The sequence below is a fragment of the Eptesicus fuscus genome, chromosome 4 (genome assembly GCF_027574615.1).
Source record: "Eptesicus fuscus isolate TK198812 chromosome 4, DD_ASM_mEF_20220401, whole genome shotgun sequence".
Taxonomy (NCBI): domain Eukaryota; kingdom Metazoa; phylum Chordata; class Mammalia; order Chiroptera; family Vespertilionidae; genus Eptesicus; species Eptesicus fuscus.
In genome coordinates this window covers 98,436,929-98,453,273 of record NC_072476.1, presented here as the reverse complement: position 1 = coordinate 98,453,273, position 16,345 = coordinate 98,436,929, and the positions used below count along the sequence as shown (strand labels likewise).

General features: G+C 39.5%; 1 protein-coding gene across 1 annotated transcript in view; it reads right to left on the bottom strand.

Annotated features, from left to right (window-relative positions):
• DNAH5 (dynein axonemal heavy chain 5) overlaps window positions 1–16,345 on the bottom strand; it is a 196,369-nt gene that overhangs the window by 106,701 nt on the left and 73,323 nt on the right. The window contains exons 23-32 of the mRNA XM_054714356.1: window positions 16,087–16,288; window positions 15,307–15,542; window positions 12,896–13,114; window positions 10,874–10,936; window positions 10,321–10,559; window positions 9,387–9,627; window positions 7,420–7,619; window positions 5,818–5,971; window positions 4,191–4,354; window positions 613–769 (exon numbers count right to left, since the gene is read on the bottom strand). Coding sequence (XP_054570331.1) covers window positions 613–769; window positions 4,191–4,354; window positions 5,818–5,971; window positions 7,420–7,619; window positions 9,387–9,627; window positions 10,321–10,559; window positions 10,874–10,936; window positions 12,896–13,114; window positions 15,307–15,542; window positions 16,087–16,288 — 1,875 coding nt within the window. The remainder of the gene's footprint in view (window positions 1–612; window positions 770–4,190; window positions 4,355–5,817; window positions 5,972–7,419; window positions 7,620–9,386; window positions 9,628–10,320; window positions 10,560–10,873; window positions 10,937–12,895; window positions 13,115–15,306; window positions 15,543–16,086; window positions 16,289–16,345) is intronic.

Sequence of the window (16,345 nt, the reverse complement as noted above, 5' to 3'; positions counted from 1 at the left end):
AAGTCAAAAATTACCAAGAGTTTCATTTTAATGTCAAATTTCTCTTAATGTTGTGCTGCATAAAAACGACTTCAGTACTATTTGTGATGCATTTCTCCTTGAAGCCCCAGGACTAGCAACTGCCTGGCATATAGCAAGGGGCTTGAACTTCAATGACTGGCTTTTAACTGCTTACAATGACGTCACTGTACCACTGCACTAATTGCACGCTGGGGACGCCACCAGAGCGTGAATTCCCAGAGCTCTGTATGCTCCCGCTGTCAAGATGACATCTGGCACGGCACGTGGTAGTTGCTCAAGTACAGACTGCATGCTGGGATGAGCAACTGGTGCTTTCTTTGATTGAATTTCTAAGCAGTTAACTTGGCATGTAAAACCATGAAAGCTACATACATTACATGCTTCATCATAGTTAAACTATTTGTTATACAAATCTACACTCTAGATATTAAAAAAAATTACATAGTTCTGCAGGTAAATTGGGCTCAAAAGCTTGTTTTTAGTCACCGGCTGAGAGTTAATGGCCAGGGAAGTAAGTAGAGAGCTGTTTAGTAAAGACAGCAGAGATCCTAAATATGGTCATTGCTGGCCAGTAATTAGAGTTAGGCGAACCTTCTCATGGAACTTGACACTTTTAATGTTGTCAAACACATTCAGCAGATGGGCTTGTATAGTGTGCGCATCCGAGGCCTGCCCCAGAATCTCCAGAAGGGCCGGGTCCGAGACAAAGAAGAAGCGAGGAAAGCAAAGTCGTTTTTTCTCCAAGTATCTAAGTGGGGAGGGAAAAGATAAATGCTATAAACACACAAAGCAGGACTCTCTAGGAATAAATTAACCTGGATGGGAAAGGGAGGAAAGATTTTTGAAACAATCTGATTTTCCCACATATTGTTCAATGTTTTTTGTTTTGTTCTGTTCCTGGTTTTGCCAATAGCATTCCATATTCTGATGGAGAAGCAATTTCTTTTTTCCAGAATTGCTGGAAGAATTGCTTCACTTTTCACAACTATAATGTATGCATTTGACTTATTCTGAAAAATGTTATGCTTTCTTTGTAGAAAACAGAAAAAAAATATACACAGGATTTTTTTTTCATTTTATTTGCAATAATAGTACTGTCAGATACAGGGTGCAAATCATTTGTGGAACTGTATCTATAAAACTCCAATGAGCCCTGGCCAGTGTGATTCAGTTGGTTGGAGCATCATTCCAAACACCGAAAGGTCGTGGGTTTGATCCCCAGTTGGGATGCGTGCAGGAGGCAACCGATTGATGTTTCACTCTCACATCAATGTTTCTCTCTCTCCCTCTCTCTGTCTCCCTCTCTCTCACTCTCTCTCTCTCTAAAAAAAAATCTTTTTTCAATATAAAGCATGTCTTCTGGTGAGGATTAAAAAAAAAACACAACAACACACACACACATAATAAATCCATCACCAAAGTAGAAACAAAATCCAGCCACAAATGAAAGAGTCTTGGCTCTATTCCACCTCCAAGCATTACCAAAACCCAGTCAATGTGCCCATCATTGCCCTGATTTCAACTGCACTTTGTTTTCTATGTTTGCTTTATTTTACGGTGATTCCTTATGTTATGGGTGTTTTTTCTGTTATTCTCATACCTACACCTCTGTATCTTCATGTTCTCATACATTTTAATATAATGAATTAATTGCAGTTTCTTTTTGAAATCTTACCATAAATGCCTTTTAAACATTGTCTTGTTTTTCTTCTATTCTTCCCTTTGTATTATTTACTTGTCTTACTTTTTATTTATATTATTATATGTTTGTATTACTTATTTGTTTCCTGTGTAAAATTATGGGCATTATTTTTATTTCACAGAAGCCGAATTCTCCTCTTAGAGTTTTTACTGAAAGACTGCTTGGATCAGTCACTGAGCCAGGGGCACCTTTGAGGCCTGCATGGGAACTCCCAACAGTCCATCTTCAGTCAGGGGCTGGACTTCTGTTTTGTCAGGTGGGATGTTCAGGGTGAGGGTCAGAGCTAAATTCCTCAACACAAAAGAGAAGGCTTTTTTCAGAATCTGAAAGAGGCAAAGCAAGGCAGGAGCTATAAGGAGAGGCTGGTGGTCAGTGAGGAATTGGGAAGGGAAGAGCATTTCTACTAGTAAAGTGATGAGAGTGGGTGAGCCTCGCTATGTGTTGTAATCTTGCTCTTCGACCCTCACAGGATAATAAGTGGAATATCCATTACAAGCTACTGTTTGGGCAATTTGGGTGTATTCACCTTGAGCTTGTGAAAAAGCCCAAAGTCTGGCCTCAAAGAGTGGGAAGGACAAAAGCAGAGGCTGCCCAATGAGCCTCTTCTTATATCCTCCCTCATTTTCTTCAAGGCTTACCTTAATGCTCCCAATGTTTTATTTTGTTTGCATTAACTTTTTGCATTCCTTACTTTTGTGATTTTAAATATCCTAATCCTTCTTATTTATATAACTTTGACTTTTATTCTTAATAACTTACTCGCCAATTCCTAACCCTATTTGCCCTCAGACTAAACGTAAGACTAGTCTGATTCTGCTCAGACCCAGGTAACATTTTCTATCCGGTTGGACTAGTATGGAAGGAGGCACATAGCATGTGACAACCAAACCAAGCTGTTGAAGTAGAGAAGACAGCTTATTCCTGGAAGACCCAGTATCCATGCAGATCCTTATCAGCATAGGAGGGAGGGTGTTGTTTTTCTGTAAACATTAGCACTCAAGTATTTATACTGGCCTTACATATTTGGGCTCATAACCTCTTCTTGGCAACAGATCCAAAAGCAAAGGGGAGCTCAGTAAAAACTGTAATTTTAGAGTAGGCTTTTCTCTAAGGAGTTATAAAATAATGGCAATAACAAGTGATATTTTGAGTATCTCCATAATAAAAAGAAATAGAAAAAAAATTAGAGTTTGTGTGTGTCATCTTGGTTCTGTTTCTCTAGAGAACTCTGACCAATGCTCAATAATCAATAGTTTACCCAAAGTTTTTAAGAAGAATGTCTGGAGATAGTCTAAGGGGACTAACAGTTTAGACGAAGAGATATTTAAAAGCATGTGTATTTCAGTTGTAAGCCCTGGAAATGAAATGTACAGCATGATAACTATAGTTAGTAATATGTATTGTGTATTTGAAAGCTGCTAAAAGTAGATCTTAAAAGTTCTCATTATAAGAAAAAAATTATAGCTATGTGTTGTGATGGATGTTTGCTCTAGTTATTGTGGTGATCATTTTGCAATACATATTGGTATCTAATTATTATGCTGTACACCTGAAATTAATATAATGTTATATGTCAACTAGAGGCCCGGTGCATGAGATTCATGCACTCAGGGGGGGTCCCTCAGCCTGGCCTGCACCCTCTCACAGTACAGGAGCCCTTGGGGGATGTCCAACTGACGGCTTTTCCCACCACCACCACTGTGCTCACCAGCCAGCCATGAGCCCAGCTCAGGGCTTCTGGCTGAGCAGAGCTTCCCCTGTGGGAGCACTGACCACCAAGGGGCAGCTCCTGCGTTAAGCATCTTCTCCCTGGTGGTCAGTGCACATCATAGTGATCCATAGGTCCATCATTTGGTCGATTTGCATATTAGCCTTTTATTATATAGGATTATCTCAAGAAATAACTAAATAAATGCATGTGTAGATAACTGTTTTTACAATATTCTTATTTAACATTTTTCTACTTGCATAATTTTATATTGACTCGCCAAAGGGGAAAAAATGAAAAATATTTATTACTCTTGGATTTCACTTAGGCATCACATACATAAGAGTGTGCGTGACTATGCATACCAATCTTGTTTCTGTATAATTTCGACTATTTGTGTACACTACAAACTGTTCAAATTGTTCTTGGTTGACTCTAATGAAATGTTTTGGTTCTTCAGATATTTATACAAGGAGGATATCAGAAAAATAGGTGTATTAATTTTTAAAAGCAAGGACTGTATGTGAATGTTTGCAAGATCTGGTCCCAGTAATGGAAGTTGCCTTAAATCCTGTAATCCCAGCATCAGGACAAATCTAGCAAATACTCGGAGAGACTATAAGGCTCCAGACGATCAGTTTTATCTGTGCCACGTCAGATATGACTTAGGTCTCAGCAAAAGAAAACAGACTTGGCTAATTCTTTCTAATCTCTCTGGACCCTGCCACATCTAGGATGCTAAGGGAGCAGAGAACTTACCCAGTAAGGGATTTCTGGCATATTTCCAACTGGTCCAGCAAATGTGGTAATAGCTGCCCCATGGTTTCATCTCCGACACAACACTGAACCACGTTTGGCATTTCATGCGCCCGATTCATGATCTTTACCCAAGACTTATCTATATTGGAAAAGCGCTTGGCTTCCTATGAGAATGAGGTGACAAAGCACATTGGACATGTCTGTAATCTCAAGGACAGAGCATCTCACATACCTCCCGCCAAAGCCAGATTTCTGACCAGTCTGGATACCCCAGTTATCCATCACCAAAATGTCACACAGGAATTCTCCTCAGGCCTTTTGCACCTACCACCCCCTTTCTTAAATAAGAAGCTTTAGCTCATCCCTGGTACCCCATTATGGTAACTAAAAACAGGGAACCAATACAAAAGTAATAATACAATCTGAGACAATCTGAAAGGAAAGGACATTCTCACTGTTTCCACCAGTTATCTCTAAAGTGAATTTTAGGCTTCCTGCACTGATCATTGAATTGCTTGTGTATTTAGAAAATAAAATAATCATTTTAAAATAACATACAATATTAATTTTATTACAATGCTAATATTGTAAAAAATTTTCAGGAAAAAATGCAAAATGGGTAGATTTTTTTTTTTTGAGAGTTGGAATAATTTTTATTTTCATCATTAAAACTTTCTGTATTTTTTCAATGAGCATGTACCATCAAATATGAGAGCAAGAAACCCCACATAGCTCCTCCAATGTTGTATGTGCAAATTTCCATTAAGTACAATTTGAGATTGGTCTCCACCCATCAAAAAAAAAAGCATGACCAAATATGAAAGCAAAAATAAATAAATATTTAAAATTTTAGTGTAGGGTTACATTCACTGGTATCCAAAAAAATAAATCAGCTAACAGATATGTCCTCTATAATTAAACTAAAACTGAACCAAAGACATAGCTAGAACACCTAAGTAAAGAGACCACTCAACATAATCGTGCCTCTAAAATTCAAATATATTGTTAAAATGTTATGATCTTGCAAACAACTTAAGGTAATTGAATAAGAATCCTTGAGATTTGGTAAAACTGTGTGCTTTTTTAAGTACCTCAAAATACACTCCATATCTACCTAGTGAGATGATTACCATTTGATGAGAAAAACACTCCACACTTGAGAAGAGGGCCTTTTTGTTTGGGAGCTTTTTTCCTACAAATTTCCACCCCTCAGTTTTACAGTTCAGATATAATTTGGTATATTGTATAGTGGGAGTTATTTTAAACTGTCAGTAATAGGACAAATTATCCTACCATTGTCAAGATAACTACTCCATAATTCTACCCTGTTCCAAATTCTACCTTCAAATTATCTCAAGAAGTATGTCAATTATGTAGGCACTCATTCTTTGTTTGTTTTAACCGTCCATTTCCTCTAAAACCTCTCAGCTTTGTAGTGTTCTTACTCTGATTTTCATTCCCCTTCTTTTCCTTAATTTCTCTCTCTTTGAAAAACAGTTCAGTAGCAACCACACAAAAAAAAATGGGGAGGGGGCAGGAACATAAATTAAATTACAGGGTTTTTTTTTTTTAATTATTAGTTCTCTAAGTTAAACACCTGATGAAATCATAAAGAAAATTCTAAAACCTTGGGAAGCTGCTTGGCAATATCTCCTCCCACAAAGACGGCCTCTAAGTAAATCCACAGGTTCTGCACCAGCATCCAGTTCTCGATGATGTCTGTCGAGTTGGAAAGGAACTGCACCCATTTCTGAATCTGGGCTTTGAATGGCATATTGTACCTGAAATGGGAAATATATTCAGCATTTAGGGTTCGGTGTTTTATGCTTTAAGTTTATTGTTGCTGCTTTCAAAAATTAAAAAGGTTTTTAAAAATCCTAATTGTTACTGACTTCTTTACAACTTTATGTTGCTGGCTTTTAAAATGATGCTGCCAAGTGACTAATTCACCACCATTTATTGGACATTGTTAGACTAACTTTTTCCCATTTGATCCAGAGCACAGACAGGTGGGAGACATGTCCCCTAAAGAGCAGGTCAGGCATGAGATTTGACTCCACCCAGCGGCCACAGCGTAATTCTGGTCATTGTTGCTACCGCCAGGAGTAATATTCTCGCTACTGAGCTTCTATGTCTTTTCCTTGTTGTCCTCACACAAACCCACATTTGATGCCATTGGTAAGCAAAGTTTCTCCCTCCCTAATTTTTACTTAATTTATATGTGTGCCTTTTCTACCACCCTAGGTTGTGTCATCTTCCATCTATCCCTCATTCTGGCTGGGTATGAGTATTAACCAAATTTGTTAAATCTCACCAAATCCTAAGTAGTTCAGACTCTATGTTACCAAAGGTCTACATCTCTAAGACCCAATTTTATATTCTATATCATTCATTTCAAACACTTAGATGTACCCAGTAAGTGGGAAGAATAAGCATTTTAAGTAGTTATTACTCCCTACATTAACATTACTGATACACATATACACAGAGAAAAGAGTGGCCTTTTAAAGATAGAATAACAATAATCACATCTCGTTGGTATCCACATTCTACACAATTACCATATATTTGAGAAGATCCTAGTGGACAAACGTTATTTCAGAAAGAGTAAAGGGAAGTACTGACATAACCCAAGGAAATGCCAGTCTAGGAATCTAGGGCTTGCGAGGCCAAAGCGTGTCAGCCTTGCTGTTACTGCCGGATAGAAGTGTTAGACTGGCATTAGTCTGCACTGTTTTACTTTTCTTTGTGAAATAAATTCACTCAGTATCCTGATCATTAAAGTATGTGCACTTCTAGTCCATAAACTTGTTGGCACAAAGGTTTTCTGGGTAGAATGATTAGTTTGAAATTCAGAATAATCCTCTCCCCACCCTGCACTGTAGAGCCTGCTGAGCTGCCGGCTCTGCAGTGAGGCTTGTCAGCAACAAGGTTGAAATGTTCACAGATCCAAGGGGCCGATGGCATGTTGCTGATTGTATCTATTGATATTCTATTCTCCTGGACCATTAGTCCAATGGATGGTCTCAGACACGATCCACAAATGGAGGACAATGAAATAAAAACAGTATCATACATGCTATGCCAAAAGCTAAAATTAAAGCCAGTGTTGTTAATACTGAGTAAATTGTATGAGGGGTATTGTTGCATTTTTAAGCCTTAGTTTCCCTTGAAATGCTTGGTCTTATGGTTCTCAGACCTCAGGAAAGAAAGATGGAGGTGTCCCTACCTGTTGCTCAGTAGGGAGCCCAGCAACATCAAGCTGTCCTCCATGCTGGCGATGATTTCCGAGGTGCTGTCTCCTCGCAGGAGGAGTTCTCCGCGAGTTTTAAAGCTGCCAAACGTGAATGTTTTGCTGTCCCATTCGTTAACCACTTGCTTCAGCTTTTGCTCAATGTCCTTCTCTTTCACGGCACCGATGCAGATGTCCTAGAAAGTTGCAAGCCCTCACTTTATCACATGAATGTCACACATCCTTCCTAAATAGTCTAGGTTCCACAGAGGGCCTATCTTCACCTTTTGTTTCACGTGTATCTATAAATACTCATATTCCCAAATCTAGTAAATGAGTAAGTTCTGCAGAGGTTGTGCACAGCATAGTGATTATAGTGAACAATACTGTATTATAAACATTAAACTTGCTAAGTGACTAGTAGTAACTACATGATGAAAGAGGTGTTCTAACGCTGCAATATCATTGCAATATACATGTCTATCAAATCAATACACCTTAAACTTACACAAAGCTATATGTCAGTTATATCAAACATTTTAAATTGGGATCAACAATATGCAGTAACCTTTTAAATGTTGAAACTTTCATCAAAGACTCAAATTTTAATGTTTCTATGATTAATTCAAATCAGTGTGATACAAGAGGAGGGCATTAGCAGGATTCTGATTTCTTCCCAGCTCTGATCACTTTCCCAGTCTCCTCTGCAGCCTTCTCCTCTGCGGGACCAGAAGTCCAGCCCTGCCTTTGCTCTCTTCTGGTCTCATGTTCCACTCTAGCGGAGCTCTCTGTGCCCATGCAGTCAGCAAGCTTTTGTATATCCAAGTGAGACCTACGTCCAATTTGCCTACTGGGTTTCTCTGCTTCACTATATAAGGGAGCCCCAAACACAATTTGTGAAATACCAAACTCAAGCCCAAAATCAAGTTCATAGTCTTTGTACCTGTCACTCAACTTGATTCCCTGTCTCAGTGATAAGCCCCATAATCCATCTAGATCTCTCAGCAAATCGAGGGTTCATCCTTAGTTCCTCCACCTTGTATCTCCTACCATGTTCCCTCCATCACCAAATTCTACCCAATTTTACCACCTACAGATCTCTTCATCTTTTCTCCCTTCTCCAATTTAACTATCTGCCCACTCATCCAACACCATTGAATCATACCTCAGATATTCTTAGAAGCTCCCAATTGGTTTGCCCATCATCTCCCTTGCTGTCCTCCCATCCTTTATCCACACAGCTAGCAGAGTGAACTTGACAAAATGAAAATCTAACCATGGCATACTCTGCTCGAAATACATCTTCCAGATGGCTTCTCACTACTCCAAAGCCTAAAATCCATAACATGTTCTAGTCCACTGCACCTGCCCTTTCTCAGCTATCTCCTCTCTCCCCCATACCCCTAGCCCAGCCATTCTGGCCTTCTAATGGTCCCCCAAACACATCTCAGATCCTTCACACATGCTTTTCTCTCTGCCTGGCATTGCCTTTTTTGTACTTTCCAACCCTCTTTGCACTTTCCAAGTCTCCCACCCCAACCAGACAAGCACACTCCCTTTATCAAACCAGTCACATGCATCCACCCCACCCTCCTCTACCTTCATCACCCTTCCCTCACCTCCCAGACAGGTCAGCCCCTTCATTGTAGGAACTCCACAGAACATCATACTTCTCCTTCAATGGTATTTACCACAGTTTGTAACTGTATCCTTATTTGTATAAACATTTCATTAAACTAATTAATTAATTACCTATGAATGTAGGGATGCATCCTCACGTCCCTACCACTAAGCACAGAACTTATCACAGCAACATTTGCTGATGGAATTATGTGGATGCCAGGAAAACAGTCTTAATTGTCTTGGCATGGTATCTGGATGTAACATTCCACAATGCAAGACTACTATCAAATAAATCCCGTGAGAGCTTCCAATCTCCCACCATGGCATGCTATCTGCTGTACCTCTATTTCCTCTTTGTATTTCAGAAGAGGTGCCTCCATGATGTTCCTTAACTTAAAAGTTTCATTCCCCACATCCAGACTATGCCCAGTGAGAGCAGTTATCCTTGCCCAGTGCCTGTCCATCATGGCCTTGCTGGCCATGTGCTCCAGCAGGGGGCAGCACTCGCTGAAATCATCAATGGTCTTCTTCAGATCCAGAAAAGCCTGCCATTCCTTTGCTGCCCTGGGCAGCTTCCGACATCTGCAAAGGGAAGGCAACAGGAAAATTCATTCGCCTCTGAGCCCAGAAGTCTCCAGTCCAGGACTGTCTACCAGCATCAAAACTAGTCACTTCAAATATCTATCACGTTTTTAAATCTCAGAAATCAGAGGATATCGATTAATCACATTTATATGATAAAAATTACTCCTCCCAGTAAGGAAGAAAAAAAAAAACTAACTAACTAGATAAAAGGCATTATTTTAAATAGGGGTACCTCCTGATTCAATTCAATTCTACACACATTTCTTGAAACCCTACCAAGTACAAAACACAGCCGAGAGTATCAGACTGTCAACCAAAAAATTACAACCAATGACCGTCCATTTTCTTTGGGTTCAATACTTAACAGGACATAGAAAAAACATGGGCTCTTGCCTTTATCCCAGGAAATCATCTTACTAAACCCTGAATGTTTGATAAGTATAATATAAATAGAGATCAGCTCCAAGCTGCAGAAAAGCCTTTGACAATATTCATCCAGGTTTAAAGGGTATACACACACGGGACAATTAATAAATGGCATTTGACAAGGGTGATGTCTAGCAGACAACTGCAATGCAGCGTGATGTGCTTTCAAAACATCTGGAGGGAGAAGAGAACTTGACAGCCAATCAAATAAGAAAGCATTTGAGGTTCAATAGTTCTGAGCATGTTAAACACTGAACTCCTCACCTGTTCTGGAACTCTAAGAGTTCATTGTTGATTTTTTCAATATTTACTTCTGACCACAGAATATCGTGGTAGCTATTTACAGCTTCTATAACGCTGTTGTACAGAGTGTATATTTTCTGGAGAAGATTTAGTTGCTTCTTTATTTCGAGAAGCTGAGGATACTGAGTAACTGGCAGACCAAAAAGCTCCTCTCCCCCAGTATAGGTGATGTATTTCCGATAGATATTATCAAATTGATTCTAATAAAAACACAAGTGAGAATGTATCAAAATAATTTCCACATGAACAAGCATGTAAATTTAAAAAAAAAAAAAAAGACTGGCAAATCTCAATACATAATCTCTGAGCACATATACAGAGAAATACCAAATGAATGTAATTAATTACATAGAAACCAACTCTACCTGTAACCATACCAAATCATATTTTTAAATGTAAGTCCATACCATTTTCCACAATAAGCTTTTCTATGTCAATAGAGAGGGAGAGGGGAGTGTTTAAAACACATGAAGGTTCTGTTTGTTTAGAAGGTCGTAGAAACTAAAAAGGTTACCTGAAACATGATAAGCCTATCACTGGCTTCCTGGGGTTTCAAGCCGCCAGCCATTGGGCCGTTCTGAAACAAAGTTAAAATAAATATAAAATAGAATGAAGTGTTTGCATATAAATTTCATGAGCTCAAAGTATTTGAACATCAAAGTTAGTGTTCATGCATGTCATCTACATGACTGGAACCAATTTTTATTTAAAAAGGACTCAGGAAAGTAACTCATTTGGAAATATTTTCAAGTCTAACTCCAAGTTACTGATGCAACTTCCATGTGTCAAGAAATTCTGAAAATAAAAATCTATACTATTCATTTCTTAGGTGTCAAGGCACAGATTAATAACTGCTCTATAAAAAGCACATATAATATCTGGGTTTTTCACTGTTGTTGTTGTTATTGTTTTAATTTTTTAATATTTTTTATTGATTTCAGAGAGGAAGGGAAAGGGAGAGGGGGATAGAAACATCAATGATGAGAGAGAATCATTGACCAGCTGCCTCCTGCATACCCCCTATGGGGTTTAAGCTCACAACTCAGGCATGTGTCCTGACCAGAAATCGAACCGTGACCTCCTGGTTCATAGGTTGATGTTCAACCACTGAACCACACTGGCCGGGCTAATGTCTGATTTTGAACTAAAGCACTAGTGCAAAAAAACTCACAGATTTAACCATTCTAACATCTATGCATAAAGTAACCTATAACTTTAACATTCCAATCAGGTCTTCTCACATTAGAACACCTTAAATATGTGGATTTCTGTGCTTCTTCACCCATGAAGCTAGTGCAAGAGTCCAATTCCCTAACTTTATTAACTTTGTCGTTTGGTGTGCTAGTAGTTAATAGGAACAAATGCTACCCTATGCTCTATATATTTCCCTTCCATAGCATATTGTACTGTAATCGGCTAGAAATGGGTCTCATTACGCATCATATTCCCAGCAGAAAGTTCTACACTAAAACTCATATATGTATGAGAAAATATGGACTCCATCTGCCTTGTCCATTTTGTGTCTTCAGCACCAAGGGCAGTGCCTGGCACATTCTGGGTGCTCTACAGCACTTGTGGAACTAATGAATGCTGTGGGGAGGGGTACCATTTTAACTATACGTAAACTGTTTGTGCCTATTCAAGTTTAGAAAGCTATCAAACAACTTCAGTCACAGTCCAATGACATAATTATAAATAGCACTTTTTATGGTATTTTTTTCTTTCTTTATTGATGAAGGTAATACATATGTGTCCTTATCTCCCCATTGTCCCCCACCCCACCCCCACTCATGCCCTCACCGCCCCCCCCTCCCCGCTGTCTGTGTCCAATAAATAGCACTTTTAAATTCCCCATTTCCTATTAAAATAATTCTGGATGAACTACAAGAGAAAAGAATAATGAATGGGAAATAAAGGCCTGTGCTCTCATGAAAATAAAATTCCCATTCCCAGGGAATTTCATTAAATTTGACACAATCTTTAAACAACTACTTTTTACATCCCTGCACTCGCATTCCCAATTACTATGTGTGCATGCAAAAGTGGGACAGTGAAGAAGGCTGATAGGAAAAAATGGATTCACTGAAAAGTGGTGTTGAGAGCTCTATGGACACTCTGGATTGTAAGAAAGATGAACAAGTGGGTCCTAGAGAAAATTAAGCCTGAAACATCACTCGCGGCAAAAATGACAAGACTGAAGCTGTCCTACTTCGGGCACATTGTCAGAAGGCAGGGTTCTTTGGTTAAGACAATCAAGCTGGGTAAATGAGGAGGCAGAGGGAAAAGAGCAAGACCAAATAGGAGGTGATTGACAACATGAAAGAAGCCACAGGAGCTGAGCAGAGCTGTAGAGGACACAACATTACAGACATCACTCATTCATGAGGTCATCAGGACTCGGAGCTGACTCAACAGCATGTAACACACACACACACACACACACACACACACACACACACACACACACACACACACACACCTGCATGCTCTATTCACTCTTCCCCAAAAATACACAAAGAGAAGGCTAGCGTCATACCAAATCGTAGTCCAAATAGAACTGCTGACAGTCTTGGAGGAAGACCTCCACGGTACTAATAAGCTCTTTCCTGAAACCAGGCTGCAGGGAGACTAGTTCCTTCTGAACTTCACTGGCACGTGCCAGAAGCTTCTCCCAGGCGTAACGCAGAGCATCCACTTTGTCCATCTCCTCCTTTGCTATCAGAAGCCCGTATTTGTTAAGTAGGGCATAGGATTCCTACACAGAAGAAGGAAAATTTAATTCCTACCAATCAGATGCATAAGTCTACACACAGTCACTCCTTAGAGCCTTTAGAACCGAAAAGATCAGCATGATCGGGACACGCCCATAAGAGTTCTAGTTACTCTATTTGCAAACGGTAAAAGCTTAAGTGAGTAACTGAGCCCCTTAATTTCATTTCCTGGGTTTGCAAAATGGGAAAATTCCCTGGCTGCTTCACAGGGATTTCTGTGAATATCAAAAAATATATCATTTTTAATGCAATTTGAAAACTAAAATCATTGTGCAAATTAAAGGTATCTGTGCTGTATTTCACTTGCTAGTAAGACGCAGAGGGTGTTCTTGAATCAGAGCCTGGGCCAGGTCATTGCCCTCAGGATGCAAAATCCGGATGACTCTCTTGGCCAAAAAATTAAAATGAAGCAAAGGTAGATTTTTCATGAGAAAAATAATTTCCCAAAATATCCCTAGCCCCTTCCTACCATGACTCCTCCCCATAGAGGTAGGATGGATATATCACCACTGATTTGAGAAAAGACTGTTGCTTTGGGCAAGCATAGCCCAGTGCCTCTCTCCCCCTTCCCTCTTTCTCCTTTTCGGCATGCCTCTGACCGGCACCCCAACCAATAAAATGGAGCAGGTTACAGAGGCCTACAGCTGCCCAATGCTGCCTCTGATGGATGAGTGAGTCCAATTCTGGGATTTAGTATTCATAAGCCCTGGCGTGTGTGAGAGTTGTATACTAGATCATGTCTTCCAAATAAGTTCTAGCCATAATAAAGATTGTACTTCTATCGTGGCTACTTGACTTTAGTTTTGTCTTAACTCTCAGGTGGAGAAAAGAGGATTTTCTGTTACAGGGCCTCCTCTTCACACCCCAGGGACGCCCCTGGTCCTACACAAAGCAGGGACTCTTTGCCTTGATGTTTCCATTCCCAAGAAGAGCAGAGCAGATCACGTGATTTCCCAACACAGCAGAAGTGCAAATGTGCTGTCACCTGTACCACATTCACGGTAATTGGACACTTCTATTTATTTATTTATTTATTTAATTATTTATTAATATATTTTATTGATTTTTTTACAGAGAGGAAGGGAGAGGGACAGAGAGCTAGAAACATCGATGAGAGAGAAACATCGACCAGCTGCCTCCTGCACACCCCCTACCGGGGATGTGCCCGCAACCAATGTACATGCCCTTGACCGGAATCGAACCTGGGACCCTTCAGTCCGCAGGCCGACGCTCTATCCACTGAGCCAAACCGGTTTCGGCGGTAATTGGACACTTCTAAAAATTCAAAGAGAGGTCCATATAATGTGAGACTAGATATAATCCTGAGCATCAGAGTGTAAGTCCAGGTATTCAAGTTATCATGTGAGGAACAGATAATGTTTTCATGTCTGCAATTGTTTTAATGCTACTAGTCTCATTTAAAAGAACAAATATAGTGGCAGATTGCTGATAAAACATTTTCATCAAGAAAAGATAGTATGATAATAAAAACAAAAGTAATGTGCAACACTAATCAAATTGTATAATTTCTTTGACCCTCAGTTTCCTTGTGGGTAAAGAGGGGGTTGCAGGAAGGATTAATGAGTTAATACATGAAAGGACACTGTTAGTACCCCATCCAGGTCCTGTTTACCAGCGGGTATTTGCATTCCCAACTGCTGAGAGTGTTCACTGTAGGATCATGCTGCCCTCTTTCTAGAAAATTGTCCTCAGCTGAATAGGAGCCTTCTCATGGGGAGATTATGGTTGATGGTCAACAGATATGGGGGTACAAAGGGAAGTCCCCTTGTCTCAATGTGGAAAAAAACTGTGTGGTACAATCCATGCTCTATGGCTCCCCGTGGGATCAGGCTGAAGTCAGTCTACAGCTAAGACCCTATCTTCACTTAGTTCCCCCCAACCTGACCTCATCCTTTCCTGTTTCCCTCGCTCCCCTTCTCCAGTGAATATTCATCAATAAATCACTTGTACAGAAATCGTCATCTCAGGCTCTGCCCTGAAGGGTCTAATACTGATCCCCAGAAGGCACCCTGTAGGAGTTACACATCATCTTTACTGAAATTGCTGTTCTTAGGTTTAACACCCAGTAACTCCAGTCTAGATCTGGTCAGTATTTCAGCTAATCTCACCCTACCTGTGGAGATAATTCTATAATGAACAAATGATTATCAATTACCTCGATGGGTCCTATTTGAAAGTCAATGACAATCTGCTGCTCCCTGATTTCCTTCAGTGCCACCATAGCAATCCGAATATCATCTAGGTCTTTAATTGGACGATTCAATTTCTTACTGAACTCTTCAACAAGTGCAAAAACGTTTTCCATCTCACTCCTGTATTTTTTGTTACAGTGACGGCCGGTGACAACCATCCAGGCCTTCGTCTCGGCAGTCAAGGTGAACTTCAAGTCAGCTATAAAACCCAAGTGTCCACAGTTCAGTTTGGAAAATTTGAACCAGTATAAGAAGACCACATGCAACTGCATGTGATAACCCTCTAACATGAAAAATCAAACTGGAAAAATATTTATTTTTCCTAGTCATTATATAGTCATTTATTTTATAAAGCTTGTTTTCTAGCAATTGAAAACACATTTCAAAATGCTAAAAAAGAAACAGTACATATCAAAACCATTGGAGGTAAGTAACCCTGAAGTTTGTTACTGTTGTTTATTAAAGAAAGGATAAACTTTTATTGCAACTATAACAGATTCCCCCTTCTCTGAATTAGCATTTATTTTCAAGGTTTAGCAGCAAAGTATTCAAAATATTCCAGAATAAATAATTATGCAGAAGGAAGTTAAAAACAAGTCTACAAATTGATTTTAAAGCTTACGGCCTATAAAGGAAAAGTCAGTCTTTAAGATAAGCTAAAGCTCTCTGGAGTACTAATCTCCATAAAGAGACAGAATGATACTGTTGAATTTTTATGGCTGTCTGAAAGAAAATGGACCAACCTGTGTACAGAGCAATGGCGCCCACACAGATATATTCAGGCTCAGCATTAATCTTCTGCTCTAGGTTTTGGAAATAGAGAATCTGGGATTCAAATTCAGGAAGCAAGGGGTTTTTCATAATAAACGTCATGATGGTTTCTTCTTTCTCCTTTTGCCAAATGTGATTGTAGCATTTGAAGCAATCCATGGATGCAATAATTTCCTAGGATACAAATAAGATTATGTGTGTTGAGAAAGAACAGTCAGAAATGGCATCATG